This window comes from Cervus canadensis, chromosome 8 (genome assembly GCF_019320065.1).
Source record: "Cervus canadensis isolate Bull #8, Minnesota chromosome 8, ASM1932006v1, whole genome shotgun sequence".
In the NCBI taxonomy this organism is placed as follows: Eukaryota; Metazoa; Chordata; class Mammalia; order Artiodactyla; family Cervidae; genus Cervus; species Cervus canadensis.
Window position 1 is genome coordinate 34,763,459 of NC_057393.1, and position 24,925 is coordinate 34,788,383.

Consider the following 24,925-nt stretch of genomic DNA (forward strand, 5'->3'; position numbering starts at 1 on the left):
TAGCCTGCTAGTCTCCTCTGTCCATGGGATTCCCCAGGCAAAAATACTGGAGTGGATTGCCATGCCCTCCTCCAGGGGATCTTCTCAACCTTGGAACCTAATCTGTGTCTCCAGCGACTTCTGCATTGTAGTTGGATTCTTTACCGCTGAGCCACAGGGGAAGCCCAGTTTCTATCATAGATTTTACAAATATGGACACAGAAGTTTACAGAATTCAGATGATCCTTTGAAGGTCATCTATCTAATTTGTGTCAGAGCTGGGTTTGTCTCATTTCAAATCCAGCAGGTGTCAGAGGGGAGCATATTGACCTTAGAAAGATACCTAACAGCTTGAGAGCCCAGGAAACAAGAAAATTATACAAAGCAGACAGGCAGGATCAAAGGTCAAAGACAGCAGCTTTGGAACTTTTAACATACGGACAAACTGCCTACATAGCTTCCTAGTTTCAGAGAGTAGACTAAGTGGAAATACTTATAGCCCAAATAGATCAACTATGCCAGTGTCTGCTTCCATTCAGTAAGTGCTGAATTCATTTGGTCAATCAGTAAATTTGTATTGTGGTCACTGTGCAGCTGGTAAGCCTAGATACATGAAATATGATTTGTTATCTTTTGAGACATATTTCAGTCATTTCAAAACTTTCCTCTCAATAAGGCATATAAAGAAGAACTTGCTATATTATACTCATCAGAAAATGCTTGTTAGCCTTCCCCTCTACTATATCCTTTTTGCAAAATGCTTCTGTTCCACCAGCCTTGATTAAACATTTATTCCTGACATCTCTACTGCTTATTGTCATATACATTTTAATTGCATATGGGGCAGCCCTGATTTCCCAGTCCTTCCAACCCTGTGATGAAGACCCATCGTGACACTTGGCAGTCTGCCCATTGCTGCTCACTGCCTTCTCCTGCCTCCCCTGGTGCCTGGCATGGAGGAGCCATGAGCACTGACTCAGCTCCAGCCTGGGCAGCATGGTGTGGTGGAATGAATACTGACCGGAAGCCGTAAGACTTCAGTTCTTTCTACTTCTCACCCTGTCATAATCTAACCTCTCTGAACCTGTTTCCTCTGTGTAGAATGGTTTCCATTATATCATAAGATGATTCAAAATATTGGGTGCTTGAGAGCATTAAACACTGTAAGTCATGATGCACTATATGATTAAAAAATTCACTTCACTGAAATTGTCACTTCTAGGATACTTTTCGGTTTTTTTGGCTAGGCCATGCGGCAGGCGGGATCTTATTAATAGTTCCTGGACCAGGGATCGAATCAGTGCCCCCTGCATTTGGAGCATGGAGTCTTAACTACTGGACTGCCAGGGAGGTCCCTAGCATACTTATTTATATGTGACAAAGACAATTAGAAATAGGAAAAAAAATTAGAGAGAAATTAAAGATGGCTTCAAAAGCCCAGGTAAGCCCTCTGATATTTTCTTCTACAGCTTTTATGATTAGAATTGCTTCTCCACCATCTTAGTACTTTGTACACATCTGATGGGGAGAAGACGCTAGGGAGATAATTACATTTCTTGGCTTACAGAAGTGTCCTTTTATCATCTAAGACAAGGTTAGGAGGGAACGCAGAGGATCTGGTTCCTGGAGAAGCAGGAGTGTGGTGAGGCTGCAGGCCATGTTCAGTTACGCAGAGAGTGAAAAATAACACACGATGCTGAAATGGGCTCTTTATCATCTCTATGTTCTAGCAAGCATGGACCAGCAATGGGCATTTTACCAGTCCATCTCCATTTCATGCCCCCAAAAGGCAGATCATGTGCCTAGAACAGGGCCTGGCACAATTAAGTGCTCAATAAATATTTGTTTAATCAGATTGTTGAACTGCTTCAACTGCTTTCTTGTTGATCTATCATAAGGCATTATTATCTATGTAATGACCTTATATGTCATTTTTAAAAATGGCAGTCAATTAGTGGGCTAATATAAGTCTATTAAAAAGAAAAGTGCTCCATCAGCAAACCCCATCAGGAGTCCCCCAATCTGGAGTCAACAGACAGTACTGTTTCCATTATCAGAATGATCATGGGAATACTAGGGACCATAATATAATCTGCTACAAATTCAGACCAAAGCTGAGAGGTTATTCTTACTTTGTGTAATCTTATGGCATATTTTCAAAGAAATGCTGTTGTTTCATGAATTAGCAAAAAACCTTTTATTAGCTAAAACTTGAATGGGCACTACAGGAGGACCAGAGAAGGCAATGGCAACCCACTCCAGTGCTCTTGCCTGGAAAATCCCATGGATGGAGGAGCCTGGTAGGCTGCAGTCCATGGGGTCGCTAAGAGTCGGACATGACTGAGCGACTTCACTTTTCACCTTCATGCATTGGAGAAGGAAGTGGCAACCCACTCCAGTGCTCTTGCCTGGAAAATCCCATGGATGGAGGAGCCTGGTAGGCTGCAGTCCATGGGGTCGCTAAGAGTCAGACACGACTGAAGCGACTTAGCAGCAGCAGCAGCAGCAGTGGGAGGGCAACCAACCCCCAAATGCAAATGCCTACAGACTTTCCATTACACAGCGGTGACCCTCACAGCCAGGTCTCACACATTCAGGTAAAACACTGGACACTACACTGATGACATGCTTAAGGAATCCTTTGAGTTCTTTCTCCCTTTGTTTCCTAAGGGATGATTTTTAAACCAAATTTCTATAACTTAAGAGTTAACCCTCTGAATATGTGCAGAAGAATAAAATCAATTCTCCACATTTACTTAAAAGAAGACTATAAAGCAAGTTGCGGTGATAAGAAGTTCTGAATTTGAGGGAGGCGGCCAGTGGTGAGGTAGTGAGTTACATATAAGCTGTTACTGTGTAGGCTGCCCCAGGACACACTTACTTCCTGCTGGGTTTTTAAGACAATCCTGCCAACATATCCCTCTTCTGGAAACCAGCTGCTTAAAATTTGCACAATCTCTTCTTCTGGACCAATGGCTCTCTGGAACGGTTGTTTCCTACATTCATTCTTCTCTTTAGATATGAAATATTTTTCCTCCATTAAAAAATAGTCTGTGGCAATAGGTTTGGTATCTTGATCCATAACGAGAATCTAAAGAAAAAGCAAAGGCCAATTAAGGCACACTTCTGAAGAGTGGCAAAAACGTTAAACCCAAACAAGTCTATTTTCTCAGGGTTCGGATAAGTTTGGTTTGCAATTTATAAATGAAATCTACCCTGCAGTGTTGCATAACTCTTTCTGGAAGATCTTAGAATTCTCTTACGTCCAAAAAGAATTGTTTATGTTCATTCTGGGCAATGAAACAATTTATTCATAATCACCAGCCAGCAAAACAGTTTTTCCCACTGATGGAATAAGAGCTCTTACTGAATTAAAAACTTTAGGTTTTTCAATCTGTGAACTTAGCTCTTTGTAATCTTGCAACACAAGACCAAAGGCAAAGAACCCAGTCCAGCTTTTACCAAGATAATCTCCCATTCTCATGTTAGAAATACTCAATCATCTTCTAATCTCATCTGATCTAAGTTCCTGGGAATTCCCCTTTCAATAAAGTCTTGACAGTGTGCCTAGAGGCCTGTTTTCTCTATTGGCTACTGACCCTGACAGTCGAAGTGGCTGAGACCAGGCTGGGGAGCCAAACAGACTCTGGTCTGAGGCCTGTATTTAGTACTTACTGGCTGTGAGGTTCTGGCCAAGATATCTGACCCCGTGGAGACTCAAGTATCCTCATCTATACAGTGGAAACAGTAAGAGGAGCAATTCTGTCTCTTAATTTTGTTTCCTTTTATGATTGAGGCACTGACTGCAAAATGTAATCCAGGTGCATCAGGATAACTTAGAGCCTGCCAGGCGCCTCTCTCCATGGGTTTCCCAGGCAAGAATACTGGAGTGGGTTTATTCTCCAGGGGATCTTCCGGACCCAGGGATCAAATCAGGTCTCCTGCATTACAGGCAGATTCTTTACTGTCTGAACCATCAGGGCAGCCCTGGTAAACATTATGATAGCTACTCTTACTGATGTATTCTTTCACATGGTTTTCTATTATCCAGATTACTGGCAAAAGCTGAACTTTGAGTGACCAGAGAAGGCTGCCAACTTCTGGCATGGAGTAAGCAAACATCCTTCTCCTCAGGCATCCATCCACTCGACCATGCAAGCATGCAGTGACCAGAATCAGCACTTGGTGATTGATTGGTCTCACTCAGAGAAGCAGAAGGACCTGGGGATGGGCTGGAGGTGGGATAGAAGATTCTCAGGAAGACTCTTCTCCCTTCACTGCAGACCTTGGTCTCAGGTTGATGCTGGACTGTGGATTTTGTGGGGCAAGGCAGCTACCACTACAGCAACAACTAAGGGATGAAGCTTCCCGGAGTAGGTCAGTTGACACCGTCACCTCCATGAGATGGCCAGCATCACTCCCTCCCCAGTCCTGCTCCACAGCCCCGGGATTACTCACGTGGACAGTAATGTGCTGCTTTTTATGGGTGGTCCATGGAAATGCTTCCTTACTTTTCATCATTATATTTTACACTGTCTCCAAAACCTCAACAGTGCTTTGTGAGGGTAGACACCAAAGTTCAAAAACAAAACAGCCCAAACCCCTTGGTAGTAGCTTCTGTTTTATAATCTATGAAATTTGACACTTGAGCTGCTCTGACTTTGAGTCAGTTGTAAAATGCTGGACAAGATGTTAACCTAGAGATGCCTCTCAAAGAACTGTTTCTTAACTATAGACTCAGTGAACTTACTTGTTGGAGAAGCTGCTTTGCCTTAGTGACTCCGTTTATAGAGAAAACAGTAAAGGGCTCTGGACCTGGGACGCCATGCACTGTGACTCTGTGAGTCTGCAAACATTTTCTTTCTTCTGTATTAAACATCTGTCAAGGAAGATCATATGGTGTCTCATTCATTTTCATTCTTCTGATTCTAGGCTACATCAATACAGAAGTGCTGGTTCTTATAAGTACACGCAGGGACAGATAAATGCAAAATAAGGCCAACCTTTTATAACCAGATGCATCTTTTTGTGGTTTTAGGCAATAGTGCATGTTCCTTAATAGTCTAGTAAGAATATTTAGCAGCATACCACCAAAGTAACAATTTATTTTAAATAACAGTGTTTCTTTCCATCATAATTAGGGGACTGATATTGTCTGAAATGTATGTCAGCCCTTACTTATGAAGTGACATTCAACAGTGTCTACTGAGTTCCATCTCTCTTCAGGGCACTGGGCTAGAATTTTGATGGTAAAATGATAAATAAAATATTCTGGCCTCCAGGAGCTTGCTGTCCAGGCACACAAATAATTGTGATATAAAAAGTATTTTTGTTAGGAAGAGCTGGGGAGGTGTGTAACTCTCAAGTCTTTGAGCAGTTTGTATACTGAGATAGATTCATTCATAAAAGACAAAATAATTTATGGAAGGCTGACAACGATGGCTCTGGGGTTTCAGGGAGAAATAAGACATCCCTGGCTTCAAGGTGGGGGGCTTCTAGAATAGAACAGCTAGAAGAATAAGTGGACACACCCAGAATGGGACACTACCATCTAATTCTTGCTCTCAGGTACCAGGCAGACCGTCCCTGCTTCCCAGGCAGGCGGGCTAACAGGCAGGCACCAGGCAGAGGCAACACCTCTCTCTACTGGCCAACATGCTATACTCAACCTCGATCACTTGTTGAAGGGAGAATGAGGAGAGCCCAAGAAAACAAGCTGAGGGACACAGAAGAAACCATTGAGGTGAGGGAAGGAGAAGCAGAGGAGGAAGCAGGGCTGCTCAGAGGTGATGGCGGCAGCGGTCAAGTCGGCGCCACTGTGAGCACAGAAGGCAGCTTTTCAAAGGTTGTTAGGACCACATAGAAGTATAAGGTGGATGCAACCAGACTTCTCTGGTGGTCTAGAAGTTAAGAATCCACCTGCCAATGCAGGGACACAGTTTCAGTCCCTGGTCCGGGAACTGAGATCACGCATACTGCAGAGCACCTAAACCCGAGCACCGCAACTACTGAAGCCCGTACGCGTAGAGCCTTTGCTCCCCAACAAGAGAAGCCACTGCAACGAGAAGCCCAAGCACTGCAACAAAGAGTAGACCCTGCTTGCTGCAACTTGAGAAAGCCCGTGTGCAACAACAAAGACCCATTGCAGCCACACCCCCGCCAAAATAAATTAAAAAAAGATCAGTGTGGCTGTGAATAGATTACTAAACATGTAAAGAGGCAATGGATGGACACCCTTTAATTTTTCAAGAGCAAGCACAGTGGAATCAACCAGTTAATCAAAGCAGAGTTCCTTGTCGAGGTAAACAACCCTGCGTTACTGGGGGGAGCGTTGGTCCAACGGTTCTCAAACTTTAACTGATGGACCTCACCATCAGTTCTCAAACTTTACCGACGGACCTTAACCAGTGGGGAACTTGTTAAAACTCAGCTTCTGCAACGGTGGCCCTTCGTGCAGTGTTCTTCTCCCATTCCCAAGAGTGAAGGTGCTGAGTCTACTCAGGTGCCAGGGTACTGCTAGGCTTGCAGAGTTACCTGTCGCCAGCAGCGCCTGGCTGCTCACCCAATCCTGCTCGCCTGTGACGTCTGCCCCTGCACTACTGAAGAAGCAAAGGATTTTCCTGGTCTAACCTAAACCTTCTAGAAGTATCAAGATGCTTCCTAGCAGGCTTTGCATAATTAGCCTTTTCCCTGTGTTGTTAATTTTGGCTCACTTCCCTGGCAAGTACTTTGGCACTAGACGATGAACTTGGGTTTATAGCTGTGTGACCTCAGGTGTACTTAGCACTCCCCTTCCTTTGTAACATGGAGATGATACTAACAGCTATGTCATGAAGTTAGTGAGGATCAAATGAGTCAATATATGTGTAAAGTGCTTAGAATGTGTCAGGTATCAGCCATTGTTGTTATAATTATATCCATAGCCACCTAATGTATGACTCGAATGGACCACATTCCTGGACCACAAGAAAGCCTGCCTCTGGTGTAGCAATTCCCACAAATATGCTGAGTGAAATAGAACTTAATTACCAGAGAGGCCGGCACAGTATTGCCAGAGGAATTTTCTTCCATCCTCCTGCTGTTTATGAATAAACTAGAGATTTCCAAGACTTCATTGTGGAGATTTCGCAGCTGAAGATGTCGATATCCTGGAACAATGCAGAATTGGGAAAAGCTTGTTAGCCATGCATTGCAGAGCTCTGCAGAGAAGATGCCCCAGGGAGGTCAGTAAATGACAGGGAGAAATAAGACCTTCAGATGGGTAGGGGTGACAACAGGCAGGTAACCGACAGATGTCTTTTCTCCGCGTGCTGCCCCCGGGGACAGTTTGGGGCCACCTAGTGGTTGTAGTTACCTTGTCCAAGTGCTGTTTTTAAACTTAGACTCAAAACGAACATTTTAAACTTAAACAACGTACAGTAGGAAAATCTGATCATTTTTGTATCAAGTCATCTAGACTCACTGTTCTACAAATATTTCCTCTTAGAACAACTTTAGTGATAATAAAGTATTCCAACAACAGAGAGTTGGTTAAAGAAGTTACAGTGTGAGTGTTTGTACAAATATAAAATAGAATAATACGCAACTCTGTAAAGTGGTAACGAAGATGTATATCTATTTACCTGATAAGTTGTTCACTACATATGTTAGTGAAATCAGTAAGTCGCAAAACATTAAGGTTAGTAGGAAGCTTACTTGTTAATATTTATACACATGGGCAGAGAAATAAAGCCTGCAAAAAATATCTACACCAAAAGTAACTATCTTGAAGAAATAAAAAGATGGTTAATTTTTTTTTAATTGTTTTTGTTCTTCTGTACTTCATCATATTTCTATAATAACTGTTAGGAACTGAATGGTGTCCTCCTAAAATTTATGTGTTGAAGCTCTAACTCCCAGTACCTCAGAATGTGACTGTGTCTGGAAATAGGGTTTAAAGAGGTGATGTTGGGTCATTAGGGTGGGGCCTAATCCAACATGACCAACGGTCCTTATAAGAAGAGGAAATTGGAAGGCAGACACGGGGAGACACCAGATGCTGTGCACACAGACCAAGGGACAGTCCTGTGATGACACAGCGAGAAGGTGACTCTCTGCAGGCCAAGGAGAGAGGCCTCAGTAGAAAGCAAACTTGCTGAAACCTTGATCCTGGGCTTCTAGCCTCCAAAGCTGACACAGTAAACCTCTGTTATTTAAGACACCCAGTCTGTCGTATGTTGTTACACAGCCCGAACTGACTAACACAGTCAGTGTTATGACATAACACAGTGAGTATGACCATGTGCTACTCACACAACAGAGAAAAGAAACAGGAAAAAAAAAAAAAACCAAACTAAAGAGTAGGGGACTGCAACATGTTGGTGGAGCTCAGAGGCTGGCAAAATGTGGTTGCAGGAAGAAGCATGTTCAGGGAACTTGATACTCAAATGAGATCAGCAGGGGCAGCGTCCCCGGAGCTTGTTCAGTCAGTCAGTCAGTCAGTTCAGTCGCTCAGTCGTGTCTGACTCTTTGCAACCCCATGAATCGCAGCACGCCAGGCCTCCCTGTCCATCACCAGCTCCCAGAGTTTACTCAAACTCATGTCCATTGAGTCAGTGATGCCATCCAGCCATCTCATCCTCTCTCGTCCCCTTCTCCTCCTGCCCCCAATCCCTCCCAGCATCAGGGTCTTTTCCAATGAGTCAACTCTTCACATGAGGTGGCCAAAGTACTGGAGTTTCAGCTTCAGCATCAGTCCTACCAGTGAACACCCAGGACTGATCTCCTTTAGGATGGACTGGTTGGATCTCCTTGCAGAGCTTGTTAGAAAGACATAAATAATCTCAAGCCCCAAACCCACTGTATCAGGATCTGCACTTTATTACCCAGAGCCCAGGTGACTTGATTGCACATCAATTTTGAGAAGCAGTGCATGAACATTCTGGACAAGTGTGACAAGCTGATGTTTCCCCGAGGGCCATGGCAAAGCCAACAGACAGCAAGACAACAGCTCTAACCTTTGCTCAGGATTCTCCACCTTCCCCCTGCACCCAAACCTCCCTTGGCTTCCCACAATGACCTTCCACAATGGCCTCCCACCAGACCTCGACTCCAGCCTCAGCCCACTGATGCCACCAGCACAACCCAACCCTCCCTGCTCTTGGTTTCCTCTCCTTACAACAGTTCCAGCTTTAAACATGCCAGGGGTGCATTGGGAGCTACTGGGGAGGGATATATGGGAATAAAAACACAAGGACCACTGCTCCCAAAACAGGCAGAGATGGCAGAGGCCATATTTTATAGGAGATGTTGTCAATAACCTTAGATTTTAGAATAACGTAAAAGAAAAATGCCTTTTGAGGCATGCTCAGGGTTCAAATTTGCATTATCTTCTTCTGCCTCTTATTTTACCTTTTTAATATGAAAATTTCAAACATACACAAAAATAGAGAGAGGCGTGTAATGGACTCCAGGCACCCATCACTCAGCTACAATGATCACGAACTTTTGACAGTGATTCTACCTCGCTTTAGAGCCTTGAGGGAGATGATTCTCTGAGCAGTGACCACCGAGCTGTTGTTCTCCACGACAGCAAAACGAACAAATACGAGATCTTCAAAGTGAACCCGGAAGAGGAACTGTTCATTCCACATGGGGTTCAGAGTATTGCGGTGGATGGGCTTTGTGCGGAAGTGGCAGCTGTCCAAGGCCATGCCCAAGACGTCGACCTCGATACATGGGCTCCCCGTGCTATTACTCGGGCACACGTTCTGCCCAGAGACAATCTGAGGGAAAGAAAGGATCAAAGTCACTGGGGTTGCAAAAGAAACAGATGTCACCACTGAGCCTCACTGCTTCCCTCTGCAAAGAAAGACAAAGAACCTTCTGGAATGGACCAAGTAAATGATTAATAAGGCTGCTAAAAAAAAAAGAGACTGGAATCATGGGAAATTGCATGACTGGAATCATGGGAAAGTTTATTTTGTCAACAGCATTCACCTAACTATAACCTTTCAACTGTCAATATACTGAAACATCTTCAAAAAGCCCCACAATTAAGATGAAATTGTTTGTCAAGAAGTTGAGAAAAAAAGACCTTAATTGTGAAGCCACAAATGTGTTACTAACATTCTCTTCAAAGTGTTTTAGGTGTATCTTTTATAACTCCAAAATGTTTTTCTTAAATAGTTAAGTTCTGGATCAAGTCACAAGGAATGCTGTTCAAAATTTATAGCCTTCGGTCAACATGACGCTATAATCAAGTCTAGCAGAAATGGTCACACAGAAAAGGAGCTGCTGCCCTCCTGTCTTAGGGAAAGAGGAAATGCAGTTTGGCGGTAGGATAATCTGTGAGCTGGGGTTTCCCAGGGGTGTGAGGTATTGTGAGCAGACACTGCTTGGCATTCCTCCTTAGGAGGGAAACAGACGAGATCTAAAGATGGACAGAAGGATAACTTCATCACTCCCTGTCTTTTCTAGCACCCACTCAGTTTTGTGTTTTTGTTTTTTTTTTCCCTCAGCTAAGAGGGAGTGAGAGAAGCTGGAAATAAAATTGAGTAATGAACTACAAGGACTCTGATGTTAAGGGCGGTCTGTGGAGTTCTGACAATTAGTTAATTAGACAATAAAAGGAATTAGACAATAAAAGGAATAAGGAGAGGCCAGGAATGACTGTAAGGAGTTTAATTGATTTGTATATTGATGCCTGTTTTACTTTTTATAAGAGCCTATTAGAGTTTAAGATGACTTGCTCTAACACGGACCTCAGCTTTTCTGGGGTGCACTGAGAGTTATGATTCTGAGGGCCCTGGAAGACAGAATTACCATCACCAGTATGGAGGTGGAAGCAGGGGAGGGGGGTCATCACTCTACCTTCTGAGCTCTGGCAAGTATAGTACCTGGTGATTGTGCACCTAAACCTCAGCTGCTGCCTTCTGAGAAGTAAAGAAATTCTTTTGGGAACTAAATCTGCACCAACAAAATTGTTACATGAGAGTTTGGCCATGCCTTGAAGTCAAAAGCAGTTCATATTCAGTAGGGCTTAAACACCTTCTTATATTCTCTTGGGACCACAGGGGCCAGACTTACAGTTAACGAATAGACGGCAGGCTCCATGTTGTCCAGGTCTCTTTCCAAGGGGGAGAACTTCTGATACATGGAACAGTTCTTGTCCCACAGAACTGGGGGTTTCAGAACATAACCGCAGCCACCATTGGCCTCAAACATGGCGGCATTCAAATGTAAAGAGAGATCTGTAAAATAGCATCACTTGTTATTTGGTCGCTTAAGTGTCATCTTGCAAATAGACTTTACCGATTTTCTCTAAGTTAAACAGGAAGAAGAGAGAACTATCCATTCACTCCATAGATTGAGTGCCTACTACGCGTCAGCTCTTGGGCACCAGAGATACAGTGTGGACCAAGACACAAGATACCCACAGTCTTCATGGAGCTCACTGTCTATGGGATATGCCTCGTTTCCTGCTCCAACCCAGGAGCCGTTCAAAAAAACTCCTGCCACTTAAAACTCCTTCTGCAAATTAAAATTTGCAACATCCTTTCAAAAACTAATCTTTGAAATACTTCATTTTATACTGAATTTTAGAAAGACATAATGGCATTTTCTTATCCCCAAACACCAAACCATGCAGACAATCATACAACTAATTCTTGCCTTTTCAAACGTAAGATGAAATCTTAAGAATCCAAGAAAGACCAGGAAAAGAGCCAAAGAAACATATCTTTTCCTTGAAATCTCAATTTCAACTCATAAATTACAGTATTTCTACCTCTATTTTTAAATTGTAGTTAGGTATGAAAAAACAATCATTATCACATGTGATTCACATTATGTCCACAATCCCCTCAATAATACACTCTGGGAACCCTCACAACAGCTTCCAGTCTTCTGTGGCCAGATTTTATTTGGCAGAGTTGTCTGATGAATGGTTGGATCTCTGTATGGTTTGGGGCTTGTACACACCCAAATGCTCATCTGATGGCACAAGTCTGTAGAAAAGCTGCATTCCAAGTGAGCAAGAAGTTTATGAGATACACCTGACAAATGTCCCCTCTGACAGATTCCTTCCATGTGCAGAATGAACTCTGCTACCTGGACCAACATCAAGGAAAAGTGTGGCAAATAAGCCCAGCAGAGCAATGAGAAGTTGGCCTCTCTCCTTGTCTTGTGAGTAAAAAAATTTCCCCATAAGTGGGGTTGGCCGGGATTATGTGCAGGCATTTCTGGGGTCAGATGTCTTACACACACATCAAAGCTCCTTGAGCCTCTGTCTCCCTTATCAATTAAATTAGTGCTCTGGATGCTACCAACTCCAGTGTGCCTGATTCATTGGGGACAATTGCCTGCAACCGGAAAAAACTCTCTTCCTGGGAGAAAACAGGCTATCCTGTTACAGAGGAACACAGACGTGGGCAAGGATGGGTCAGATGATCAGGCCCCATTCTAAGAACTTGTGTGTACTAGCGCCTCCCAATAACTTATGAGGTAGATTCTTTTTGTATTTCTCATTTTTATAGATGAAGAAACTGAGGCATGAAAAGTGAAAAAGTCCAAGGCATCTAGCTAGTAAGAAGTGAATGATAAGGTTTGAACACAGGCAGCTTGACTCACAGTTCCTAATCTTAAGTACTGGGCCATATAATGTGCATCTCACAAGGGTGTCATAAAGATAAGCGAGATCATGTGCAAAAATCCCTACCCCAGCCTTTGGAACATAGAAGGTGCTCAATAAACAGTAGGTATCAAGTCATGATTATACTGGCCACGCTCATTTAGGTTTGAAGTCTGATTTCATTGGCATTTGTGTCTATCTTTGTAGCTCTGCAAAACTTCAAAGCACCTTTCCTAACTAAAATCTCACTTGGTGATTTGGTATATAAAACAGATCTACGTGCAGCTGCTCAGTTAGAATAAAGATGGGGCTTAAATCTAGCCCTCCTACTGCCCCCTAGGGTGGTCCCCAAACTTCAACTAGGGCTATAGTTTTAAAACCCGTTTTAACAAAGAATGAATGTGCACAGATATATGTAACTCCATCAACCCTCTCAGTCAATGCATGGGATGGCAGATTAAGCATATCCTTTACCTTTGTGTCCTTCTAGTCATTAAAAACCCTGTGTGAAGTTGACACATTTTCATAATCATTACGCTTATTTGGGGGCTGGAAAAGTCATCAGAAAGTGTGTGACGATTATTCAGAAAAGCACAATAAATATTAATGGAAGTTTTTCTTTTGACTTGGGGCTGCATTTCTACATACTTGTAGGTCCTGGGACATGAGGGAAGAATCATTCTGACCCAAATGGAAAGAACTTTCAGGGGCTGTTGCCTATAATAACCAGGGTCTGCATGTCAGGATGAGGTCAGTTTCCAAACTTAAGAGTTTGTTTTACTGAGTGTAGACCTGGGATACTCCTGGTTTCAGATCACTGCAGACCTTCTTGGAGTTGATGGAGCCATTAGAAATCTTGGGAAGTGACCCTAAGTCCATGGGCATACCTTTGGGGCACCAGGGTCCCCTGAAATTCAGGAAACTTAAGGCAAACAACCCATGGAATATATTTGGATTATTACAAGGGGTATGGGGAAGGGGTTATTTGTTATTTGGTTGGGATATTTCATGGAAAATCAAGCATTCCCTAGCCCAGGAATTTTTTTTTTCCAAAAATTAAAATATAGTGATTCCAATGACGTTTATCTGTCTGTTTGGACTTGAAATTCACCTGGCAATACCTAGAAGGAATCTAGACCAAAAATCAAGAATGATAGGCTCTGCTGAAGCTCATCGAGACAGTGTTAGCGCAGCACAACATGCATTTATTGAGCACCTACTGTATGCAAGGGATTGAACTAGGCTCTACCCCCAGTGTGCGAGAATGAAGACCTTTTTTACAGATAGACTGAAACTGGACACAGTGTGAGCTTTGTCCAGCATGGAAGAGGCTTCATCATTACTGGCTGCATTGAATCAAGAGAGGATCTATGGCAGCACTCCCTCCTGGGTTGGAAGATGACACAGAGGAGAAACCTGAGTGGGGCAGCTGGAACACGCACCCAGCTTGATTTGGGGAAGAGGCTGAGCCTCCAGGGGTGAGTGGAGGCCAAGCTGCAGCCTCCGTGTGTGCTTCCAGACCACAAGGAGGCTTGAGGAGGGCCCCATTCCTGTGTCCCCTTCAGCTGTGGCTCCCTCTGCCATCAGTGGAGCCAGCGTGTCTGCACCAGCCTCAGCACTTCAGGAGGAAGGACACGTCCCAAACCAAGTGCATTTCCATTTCCTTGAGAAAACCATTTAGCTAGTTATTTCAGTTCACTTAAAATATTTCCATATCATCTCAACCAAGGGCGCCAGTGGACACAGGGCCACAGACAGGGCCAGAGATATAAACCCACAAGCCACTTGGGACAGACTGAAAAGAAATTTTTACAGCTTTGAAAATATTTCACTATTATTTCCACTTGCGAGTCCAAAGTGTGCTGTTTTCATAACTTATCAAAAATACTTAATGAGAGCTAATGTTTGTGGAATGCTGTCCGCACTCCAGGCACTATGCTAAGTATGGTATTTCACCTGCATTATCTTATTCAATTTCAACTGAAAGGAGCAAATATAACAAGAGCGAGAAAATATGACTGATGTCTCTAACCAGGGTTGGCCACAAATGGGCTCTGGTGGCGCCAGTGCCAGGTGGCTGGCTGATCCCAGAGCTATAGCTGTGGTTTGACCTTGGCTGCAGACAGGGTTACGCCATGGTGGATGGGTCAGCACGGTTGGTTAGGATCTGATTCAGTGCACGTGAGAGAAAGGCGCAGGCTGCTTGACTATTCAAAGAGAAGAATCTGATTTTTGAAAGAGCTTTGAGGAAACATTCCTCATCTGCTCTTTCTTCATCTGCTGTAGCTCCCCACCTCCCCCCACATCTAAGTGGAACCAGAGAGTTTTATCCTCTAAGCTCTGAGAGTCCTTGAATTTATAAGTCATTCTGTGACCGTGAGCAACTTAATTGCTCTTTGTCTTGGTTTGCTTCTCTGAGAAATAGGGATTATAAAGGTTCCTACTTCTTAGGGTGGTTTCAGAGATTAAATGAGATAACAAGGGTCAAGAGTGAGCATAGGCTGCTGCTGTTTAGTCTCTCAGTTATCCGACCCTTTGCGACCTCAGGGACTGTAGCCTACCAGGTGCCTTAGTCCAGGCAAGAGTTCTGGGGTGGGTTGTCATTCCCTTCTCCAGGGGATCTTCCCGACCCAGAGATCAAACCGGGTCTCCCACATTGTAGGCAGATTCTTTCACCTGAGCTACCAGGGAAACCCAGTGCACAGGGAGCCACCTGTAGTAAAAGCTAGCTTGTACTCGGGAGTTTTCAGCCTCACCCGTTATCCCCCGTGAGCATCTCATGGACAGAGGAGAAGTCCAAACACTACTTTCTCTGTCCATATAATTCAGACTTGTTTCCTTTGCATTAGCTGCTCGCTGAGCACTGACCATTCATCTCCATTTCAATCTCAAAGGGATGAGAGGAAGCTAAAATGGTATTAACTTGCAAAGTGTTTGGAAAGACCCTACTTTTTAACAGCAAGAAGAAAAAATGAGCAAGACAGTTACTAAAGAGTATTAAGAAATCTTTACCCCAACAGGTCTTTAAAAACAAATTGGACACAGCTCTATCAATAGCAGTTCTATTTTTAAAAAGTGCTTTAACAACCTAGATGTCCATCTGCAGATGGGTGGATAAGGAAGTTGTGATACATATACACAATGGAATATTATTTAATGTTAATTAAAAAGGAATGCATGTGAGTCAGTTCTAATGAGGTGGATGATTCTGGAGCCTATTATACAGAGTGAAGTAAATCAGAAGGAGAAAGACAAATACTGTATATTAATGCATATATATGGAATTTAGAAAGATGCTACCAACTATCCTACATGCAGGGCAGCAAAGGAGACACAGATGTAAAGAATAGACTTTGGACTCAGTGGGAGAAGGAAAGGGTGGGATGCTTTGAGAGAATAGCATTGGAACATGTACTTTACCATATACAAAATAGATGACCAGTGCAAGTTTGATACATGAAGCAGGGCACCCTGGAGGGACGGGGTGGGGAGGAAGGTGGGAGGGGGGTTCAGGATAGGGGTGACACATGTATCTATACCTGTGATCGATTTATGTTGATGCATGGGAAAAACCATCAAAATGTAATTATCCTCCAATTAAGGCAGAGACTTTTGCATGAAGCTTTCCTAGTGGCTTAGATGGTAAAAGCGTCTGCTTACAATGTGGGAGACCCAGGTTCGATCCCTGGGTCGGGAAGATCCCCTGGAGAAGGAAATGGCAACCCACTCCAGTATTCTTGCCTGGAAAATCCCATGGATGGAGGAGCCTGGTAGGCTATAGACCATGGGGTCACAAAGAGTCAGGCATGACTGAGCGACTTCACTTTCTTTCTTTCTTTCCAATTAAAATAAATAACAAATAATAATAATAAAAATAAATAAAAAGTGCTTTAAAAATGGAGCAGGAACAAGAGACTATTCAGGACTCCTTGAGGTTTTTTTTCCCCATCGCCTTAACTCTGAAAAGTCAAGAGTACAATTCAGTGTCTAATTCTCTTCTCTTTTCTGTCTTCTGTATTTTCACCCTCACATAGGCCCTAGTTGGGACTCTTGCCCCCTTGAAAACATGTTTTTTGTTGAGATGTAAGATGCAAAGGAGCGAGGGGAGAAGGCAGTCCTCTGGGAGAAGCAGGCCCATTACCATCTGTCTGGTAGTTGAGTGCCACGAGCTGTATGCCATGGAGCCAGAACAGGAGGGGGTTGGGGTTGGAAGAGTCGATGCGAGTGGCAGCCGGGTACGTCCTCAGCAGCTGGCAGGCGGTGTGCTGGATCAGTTTCTGAGAATACCTGCGACATAGACGTTTGGCGGCATTTTCATTCAGCGAGGAGATATGGTAGCATTTGGGAGTTCTAATGATAGCGCTGAGGGATGTGGTTGGGTTGACGGAGAAAGGAGAGTCCTCCCAGGCCTGTCGCATTCCTTCACAGGAACCTAAACCCCCCCAAAGATTAGCCTCAGATTAGTGCAGAACACTTGAGGTATTTTAGAAAGAGAAACCTGAACAACATCGCAGGCTACAATCACAGCACAGGACACATCGGCGTGCACCTGGAGTGTTACCTGTGAGTTAGTCCCCCACCTTGAGAGTAAAGGACAGCCGTTAAGGGTGTGCCTTTCTACCTGCTAGATGGAATGCTACCCGTTCACGAGTCAATAAATAATAAAGCCAACTAGATCTTCCCCCCAAAAGGAACAGCTATAGAGTTTGAAAGTAAATGTAACACCAATTTAAATTAAAAGCCCTAAAGTCCTTTGCCTCAGTACCTCATTTTCTTGTAGATATATTTGCACAGATATAAAACAATGTATGCATATGCAAGGTATTCACTCAGCAGTATTTTTTTACAGCACACACACACACACAAAGCAATAAAAACCCAGGAAGCAACCCAGAAGTTCTACCAGTGAGAAATGGTTAAATAAATGGCAGTATATCCACACAACAGAATACCACAGGGACATTAAGGAGGGTAAGGTAGATTATATGTACAGAAAGCTATGCAGAAAGCTATAGTGCGTATAAAAGTTATACATTTTCAGTTATATCCCATTTGGATTATCTTAAAAAGAATCTTATTTTTCTTGAACTAAACACAATAAACTTAATAGTGGTTACCTCTGGGGAGTAGAACTGGGATGTTGCGAGTGGAAAGAAACTTTAATAATACTCTATAGTTTGAGTTTTTTAACTATAAGAATTTATGACCTTGACAATAAAAAGTAATTAGACATAAACTGGATATATCTTCTGGAATTATAATGGGGAAGAGTACAGTTCCAAGAACCATGAGAAGGTTCCAAGGTGGCTCCAATTTTTACTTCTGAGGCAAACACTTTTAGAATATCTTCAGTGAAAGACTATTTTTTAGGAAGTTAAGAGGATAATTTTGTAATTAAAAAAAATATTTACACCACACTTAGATAATATGAATAATCATTACTATAAAAAAAAAGATTAAAAATTTCCAGGGAAGTGCTTAGTGAAATCTCAGAATTCTCCAGCATGCAGAATCAGGCAAAGATATTGTCAGAAGGTGACTTTACTTTTTCCAGATGTTTTGTTAAATGGTGCTGTCTCCCCGGGGCTCATTCTGCCCGGATTGTTGCCAAAAATGGACTTCCTGCTTTTCCTTTCTTTTCCTCTGCTAGAGCCAGATGCATTTAGAGTTGACAGGCCTGTTCCCATAAAATGAAAATAAATAAGCCAAAAACTACAAGCAAGGGAACTCAACATTTTCCATCCCTGCTAATGTTTATTTTGAAGTCCTGCTACTCCCTTCTAACCCAGTACAGAAGATCTACTAGCATTTTTAGCACGATTAATAATAGCATTGCAAGTAATGACAGAGAAGTTTTTATCTCTGTAGGCAAATGAGACAAGAACTTCAGGATTATTACAAGACGACCACAAAATCACACCCATACCTATTGGGTTATGCAACAGAAAGATTTTGAAAAATTGCAAGAAAAAAATCTTTTAGAGCCTAAACGATTAGACTCTAGAACCTAATTAGTGCAGTTTGGAGAGATGAAAGAATGGTCAAAGGCCTGAGCTGTCATATAATTGTGTGCTAAGTCGCTTTAGTCCTGTTCGACTCTCTGTGACCTCATGGATTCTAGCCTGCCAGGAATCTCTGTCCATAGGATTCTCCAGGCAAAAATACTGGAGTGGGTTGTCATACCCTCCTCCAGGGAATCTTCCCAACCCAGGGATCGAACCCACAGTCCCCTAAGTCTCCTGCCCATTCGCGGCAGTTTCTTTACCACTAACACCACCTGGGAAGCCCATATCATAACTGTCCAGGATCAATTCCTGCCCATAGGAACCTTGATTTAACATCTACCTTCTTGGCTCCTCAGCTGCCTTATCTGCAAAATGGGTGCAGTGATAGGAACTCATTCACAGGGTTAACCTGAGGATTAAATGGGAAACAGATTATGCTGATAACTATGTTTCAGGGCTTCTCTTCCTCACTCCTGGTCCAGCCACTCTTTGGATCCTTCCTGTCTGGCCAGTGCTAGGGCACATCAGGAACTTCACAGGTATTTGCTGAATGAGGAAACAAATTCACACCAAACAAACCTGGCAGCTGGGCAGGATATAAAGGCAAGAGTGAAACCAGAGTTGCCTTCAAACTGGTCCCACTCTCTACAATTGTACCATTAGAGAGTAATTCCTTTAGCTAAAGCAGTATTCAGGAAGGTCACTTTAAGATGAAAATAAACTTTCCAAGAATATCACGTGAGAAGACGGGAGTAAGTAGTGTTTAATAAGAGTGTGGGCTTCCCAGGTGGCTCAGTGGTAAAGATTTTGTCTGCCAATGCAGGAGATCCAGGAGAAGCGGGTTCAATATCTGGATTGAGACAATTCCCTGAAGGAGGAAATGGCAAACCACTCCAATATTCCTGCCTGGAAAATCCCATTGACAGAGGAGTCTGGCGGGCTACAGTCCATAGGGCTGCAAAAAGTCGGACACAACTGAGCTCAGTAAGAGTGTAGACTCTGGAATTTAAACCCTGTTCCCTGCGGAGCGACCTCACACAAATTACTTAACCTCTCTCACCACTTATTCCTCATCTCTAAGAGAGTCCTGGTTAGGATTACATGAGATAATGTATATCTGCATACTTAGTAGGGTGTCCTGTTCAGAGAAAATGTTCAGTGCAAAGTTGCTATGGGGCTTCTATATCTTTTTTTTCCTCTGAGGTATCTGAAACTGCAAAGATGCACAAACTTGAACAAGTGAATTCTTTATCTTAAAACTTTTTGTGAATTTTGCCCTCTACACAATGATGTAACAGTGGATTTTCTCCCGAATAAAACCGATGAAGGGTCAGAGTGAGGGGCTGCATTCATTCTGGGGTTTTTGCACACACCCTGGAACATGCTGACATCCCCCAAGGGTACATGATCCCCTTTGAGGAGCCTGGGTGTTCTCTGGGGTGGGGTGAGTAAGCAAGAAAACAAGCGCTGAGTGATCAAGAAAAGGGAAAGAATCTGGAGAGGCCCAAAGAAGTTATTGAAAGAGCAACAAAGACCCTTAATCTGCCCGGTTGGTCCCTTCACCAATGACAAGGACAACAACCATTTCCAATGAGCCAATTATTTTCTAGATGGTGTGCTAGTCACACTGTGCGCCTTATTGCTAAGTTATATAACAACCTTGCAAGTTAGGACTGTTTATACAAACACCTTGCAAGTCATGCCTCTTTCACCAGTAGAGAACCCAGAGTGCAGAGAAGTTATAGAACTGCCCTGGCTGAGTCACCTGCGGAGTGACTGCCCGTGGAGCAGGTCCATGATCTGGGGAAGGACGCACCCAATGGTCTTCATGGTGCTTCCCTGCTCTAAAGAACTTTTTGCATGGTGGCTCCTTGGGAAGGGACTTGGGATGGTGAAAGGTGAGATGCATAGAAATTGATGATGTAGCAAAATTAAACCAACAGTAGAGCAAAGTGAACACTTTTAAAAATTATTATATTCATATAAATTTTTAAGTTATATCTCAAAGAAATTCACACTGTAGGGTATTTTCCTCCTGAATTATTCAAACAAATCATAATGATAATAAATATTTAGAAGCTATTATGACAATGATTCGGGCAATGCAATTTAGTCATTACGAGAAAGGAAATAAATTTGGGGAAAAAATGTGAGAAACTTCAATTACTAAAAGAAAGGTTAAAAAGGAGGGGATTAGAATATAGCATACTTATAAAGGATGTGTGCTATTTAAACACTTTAAAAAACAGCACACTTGGAATTTTAAAAACAAGCCAAACAACCCCATGCTCTGCCTGTGCCTTGTCAGAAACTGTACCAAATGACCTTTGACCCTTCCACGATCCTCTATCAGTAGAGAAATGTAATCTTTCATGGTGACTTCAAATATCTCTGGGAACTTGTACTCTTTGTTGACTCAGTGCTTGAGAGGAAAAGACAGAGCCAGAGGAACGTTCTGGGTGCAGTGGCAGCTAAATTTATAAAGAACAAGAGATGCAGTGAGTATAGTTCTTGGATGGAGTGGTCTTCACATTTGTTCCTGAGATGAGGGACATGCAGGCCATCAGGCTCATTGACAGTGAAAGAATTTTATCCCATGATAAGAACAATTTCACTAACTATAGATATGGTGTACTCATGAGACAGAAAGTCCGGATCTGTGAAACTAAACCTACATGGCCAGCTTCTTTCGTTTCTTTGAAATCTCTTGTTGTTGTTTAGTCTCTAAGTCGTGTCCGACTCTTTTGCGACCCCAGGAATATGTAGCCCGCCAGGCTCCTCTGTCCATGGGATTTCCCAGGCAAGATTACTGGAGTGGGTTGCATTGCTGGCTACTTATTCACTCTTATCCTCCTCAACAGAATATGCTAGCAGATAGGCAGTAGCAGCTGCCAAAAGTTTAAAAACAGTTTATATTTATATATTTTAAAAGATGGTAACGATAACCCTATATGCAAAACAGAAAAAGAGACACAGATGTACAGAACAGACTTTTAGACTCTGTGGGAGAAGGCGAGGGTGGGATGTTCTGAGAGAATAGCATTGAAACAAGTATACTATCAAGGGTGAAACAGATCACCAGCCCAGGCTGGATGCATGAGACAAGTGCTCAGGGCTGGTGCACTGGGAAGGCCCAGAGGGATGGGATGGGGAGGGAGGCGGGAGGGGGGATCGGGATGGGGAACACATGTAAATCCATGGCTGATTCATGTCAATGTATGGCAAAAACCACTACAATATTGTAAAGTAATTAGCCTCCAACTAATAAAAATAAATAAAAAAGAAAAAAATAATAAAAAAACAAAAAATAAAAGCAGTTTATAAGAGAAAATCTAAAATTGAGAAAGTTCTATGATTTTTATCCTCCTCTGGTGTGTGAAGAGACCACTGGTTATCTAATTTTTTGATAGCCTAAGACCTCTGTCCCCTTTGCAGGGCAGAGTGTGAGAACTGGGTCTTAAGATAAAGCCTCTGGAAGCAGGATCTGCATCCAGACCACCTTGAAAAAAATGAGGGTTGGTGTTTTAATTTCCCTCTCTAGGTCAAATTCATCCAAGCTGCTTACTAACATTTAGATGGGTGCCCCAATGCCAGCTGCTTTCCTGTCCTCAGAAATCTTGTACAAGGAAATCTTTCTTCTTAATAAGAGGAGATGAATTTTTCTGACTTCCAGATATTTATGGATTTCCTGTTTGCCCTCTGCCTCCTGCTGTTCCATTTGGATGAGCTCACTAGCAGCACACCCTAACAAGACAGGAGGGTAGTCCTAGGGTTAAGAGCAGGACTTTGGAGGCAGACGAGCTTCAGAATCAGAATTCTATTCTTTATTAACTGAAATGCACAATTCTGGGGGCAATGGTTTATCAGCATAAGTTCACTTGTACTTCTAAAAATGGCCAATTGGGGAAACCTCCACTGAAATTTTGTCCTTGATCTTTGCAGTTTGGGTGGAGACTCACTACCTAGCTCAGGGATGGGGCACATGACATAAGTCCTAGACCAGGGGTCCCCAATCCCCAGGACATAGACTAGTAGTGGTCAGTAACTTGTTAGGAACAGGGCCCCATAGAAGGAGGTAAAGGGCAGGTGAGTGAGTGAGCAAAGCTTCATCCGTATTTACAGCCCTTTCCCATTCCAACTCCTATCAGATCAGCAGCAGTATAATGAATGTAACACTCTTGAATCATCATGAAGCCTTCCTCTGCCCTCCTCTCCCACCCCTTCCCCCATGCAGTCTGTGGAAAAACTGTCTTCCAGGAAACCAGCTCCTGTTGCCAAAAAAGATTGGGGACCACTGCCCTAGACTGTCAGAGCATTGCATGTCCTTGATCACAGTGACTGGTTTGGGGATGGGCAAAAACCCAATGAAAAACAATGAAACTGCTGCTGAAAGTTCTGAAAGAGACTCATCCTGAAGCTGAATCTAGAAGCATGCAGTGCTGGCCTGCTGCAGCTGCCTTGCCACCATGAAGGAAAAAAGGCCAACACAGTGGTAACCCAGTGAGAGTCAATGGGGTGATCCTATGAAGTGAGAGGAAAGCCCTGGATAGAGATGTATTTGAAACTTGTTTATCTCTTCATTTTTCAACACACAAGTCAATACATTTCTTCTTTGCTTATGCCAATTTCTGCCACTTTCAAAGAAAAGAGTCTTAACTGATATGCTCTGAAACCTTGGGCCAATTATTTCATCTCTCTCAGATTGTTTTATGTAAAAATAGGGATAAATCTGCCTACTCACAGAATTATTATGAAGTCATTTAAGATGATGTATGTAAAATATTTAATACAAATCCTGGTACTTAAAATTAAGTGCTTAATAAATTTTAGCTATTAGTTGTTGTGAATATTATGATTATTATTAACTATTATGAAGAGAAATGGTATGGTCTGAAAAAATGATAATATTATGGTATTATCCACATCAGCATCAAAGCAAATAATAATAAATATTTAGAAGGTACTGGAACAGTGATTTCTGCAACACATTTTAGTTATTTTGAGACCATTCACAATACCTGATTAAATAGCGTATTTGTATCTTTTGGTATCTTTAAATGCTATAAATGATACTGTCTACTCTTACCTGGGAATTTTACTGCTTGGCAATAGATGACAAGGTCAGAAAGCTCTGGTGCAATCTGTCTGCTTTCCTTTTTATTCTGAGGAAGATAAAATTCTTCTCCCAGTTCCATGTCATAAACCTATCAAGGGAACAATGATACTGGTTTACAGGGAAGGTACCCATCAGATCACTTACCTCTGACTCCCCAAAGCTCTTTGTTCCTCTCTTTTGTCATCAGTGTGTTTCACTTGCTCTATCTTATCCATATACACATTCTAACACCTTCCCTAGAGAAAAGCTTTCTGAGAGCAATGGCTGAGTCTAACATTTTTCATCTTCCCCCAGGGCATATAGTTCAGGGTCTGAAATGTAGAACATTCAATGCATATTTGTTGAACAAATAGATGATGGAGTATGTATCTTCTGTGGCTCAAATTCTTGGCACATTTTGTTATTTTGTTCTCCAACAATGTCACTGCAACTATCAATTTGCTCAAAGTCTAACACTGTGAAGCACTTGAGGTCTGGGTCCAGGTATCTCATTTATTTTTCCATTCTTAGTGTCCTCCCTCTGCTAACACTTCCCAATCAGCCCTGTTTATCTTCTTGGTCATCCCAAACAACTTTAAAACTTCCGGCAATTCACTAAACATACCAGGCTGTCCTCCTGCTCTGAATGCCCTGTTTTAATCTGCTTCTCAACTTCATCTTCCAGATGATCTGATAACAATGTGTAATCACTGCTCTTTGTAATTATTTCCAAGCACTGTTGACATGTTTACTTCCGTTGCTAAATCACCGCCTGTGTTACCTTAGTGCCTACCACATGCTACACCTCCAGTAGGTACTGGCTGGATGAATAAATGACTAACTTTCTATAAATGATAGAAGGGGGCCCATATCATCACTGACTTTGGCATTCAAGGGAAAGTGAGGGGCAAGGTGAAGGGAAGGGATAGGGAGGGAGTGAAATCCTATCTGAAACTGACAAGAGTACCATGTCCAAGTACAATCGAACAGAAACCATTCACCTACCTTTCCTTTGTTGCAAGCAGAGTTATCTGCTTTCTTTATCCTCTTGGGGATTTCTTCATTATACTCAAACTGAAGTTTGTCATTACATGATTTATTTTCAGGTCTGTCTTCTAGAATGTTGTCTGAAAATGAGTTGGCAGGCTTTAGTGAATAAGAACTGAATGCTTTACTTTAAGGTTGTGTCTACATCACTGCAAGAATATCCAGGTTCTTGTTCTTATCTGTAAGACT

At 42.6% G+C, this 24,925-nt stretch overlaps 1 protein-coding gene across 6 annotated transcripts in view; it reads right to left on the reverse strand.

Annotated features, from left to right (window-relative positions):
• Window positions 1-24,925, reverse strand: part of PLCE1 (phospholipase C epsilon 1) — a 360,038-nt gene that overhangs the window by 12,996 nt on the left and 322,117 nt on the right. For all 6 annotated transcript variants that reach the window (XM_043475947.1, XM_043475946.1, XM_043475945.1 and 3 more), the window contains 9 exons: window positions 24,695-24,816; window positions 23,681-23,798; window positions 18,135-18,266; window positions 16,731-17,021; window positions 11,047-11,210; window positions 9,482-9,743; window positions 7,009-7,127; window positions 4,730-4,858; window positions 2,861-3,070 (listed from right to left, as the gene is read on the reverse strand). In XM_043475947.1, coding sequence (XP_043331882.1) covers window positions 2,861-3,070; window positions 4,730-4,858; window positions 7,009-7,127; window positions 9,482-9,743; window positions 11,047-11,210; window positions 16,731-17,021; window positions 18,135-18,266; window positions 23,681-23,798; window positions 24,695-24,816 — 1,547 coding nt within the window. The remainder of the gene's footprint in view (window positions 1-2,860; window positions 3,071-4,729; window positions 4,859-7,008; window positions 7,128-9,481; window positions 9,744-11,046; window positions 11,211-16,730; window positions 17,022-18,134; window positions 18,267-23,680; window positions 23,799-24,694; window positions 24,817-24,925) is intronic.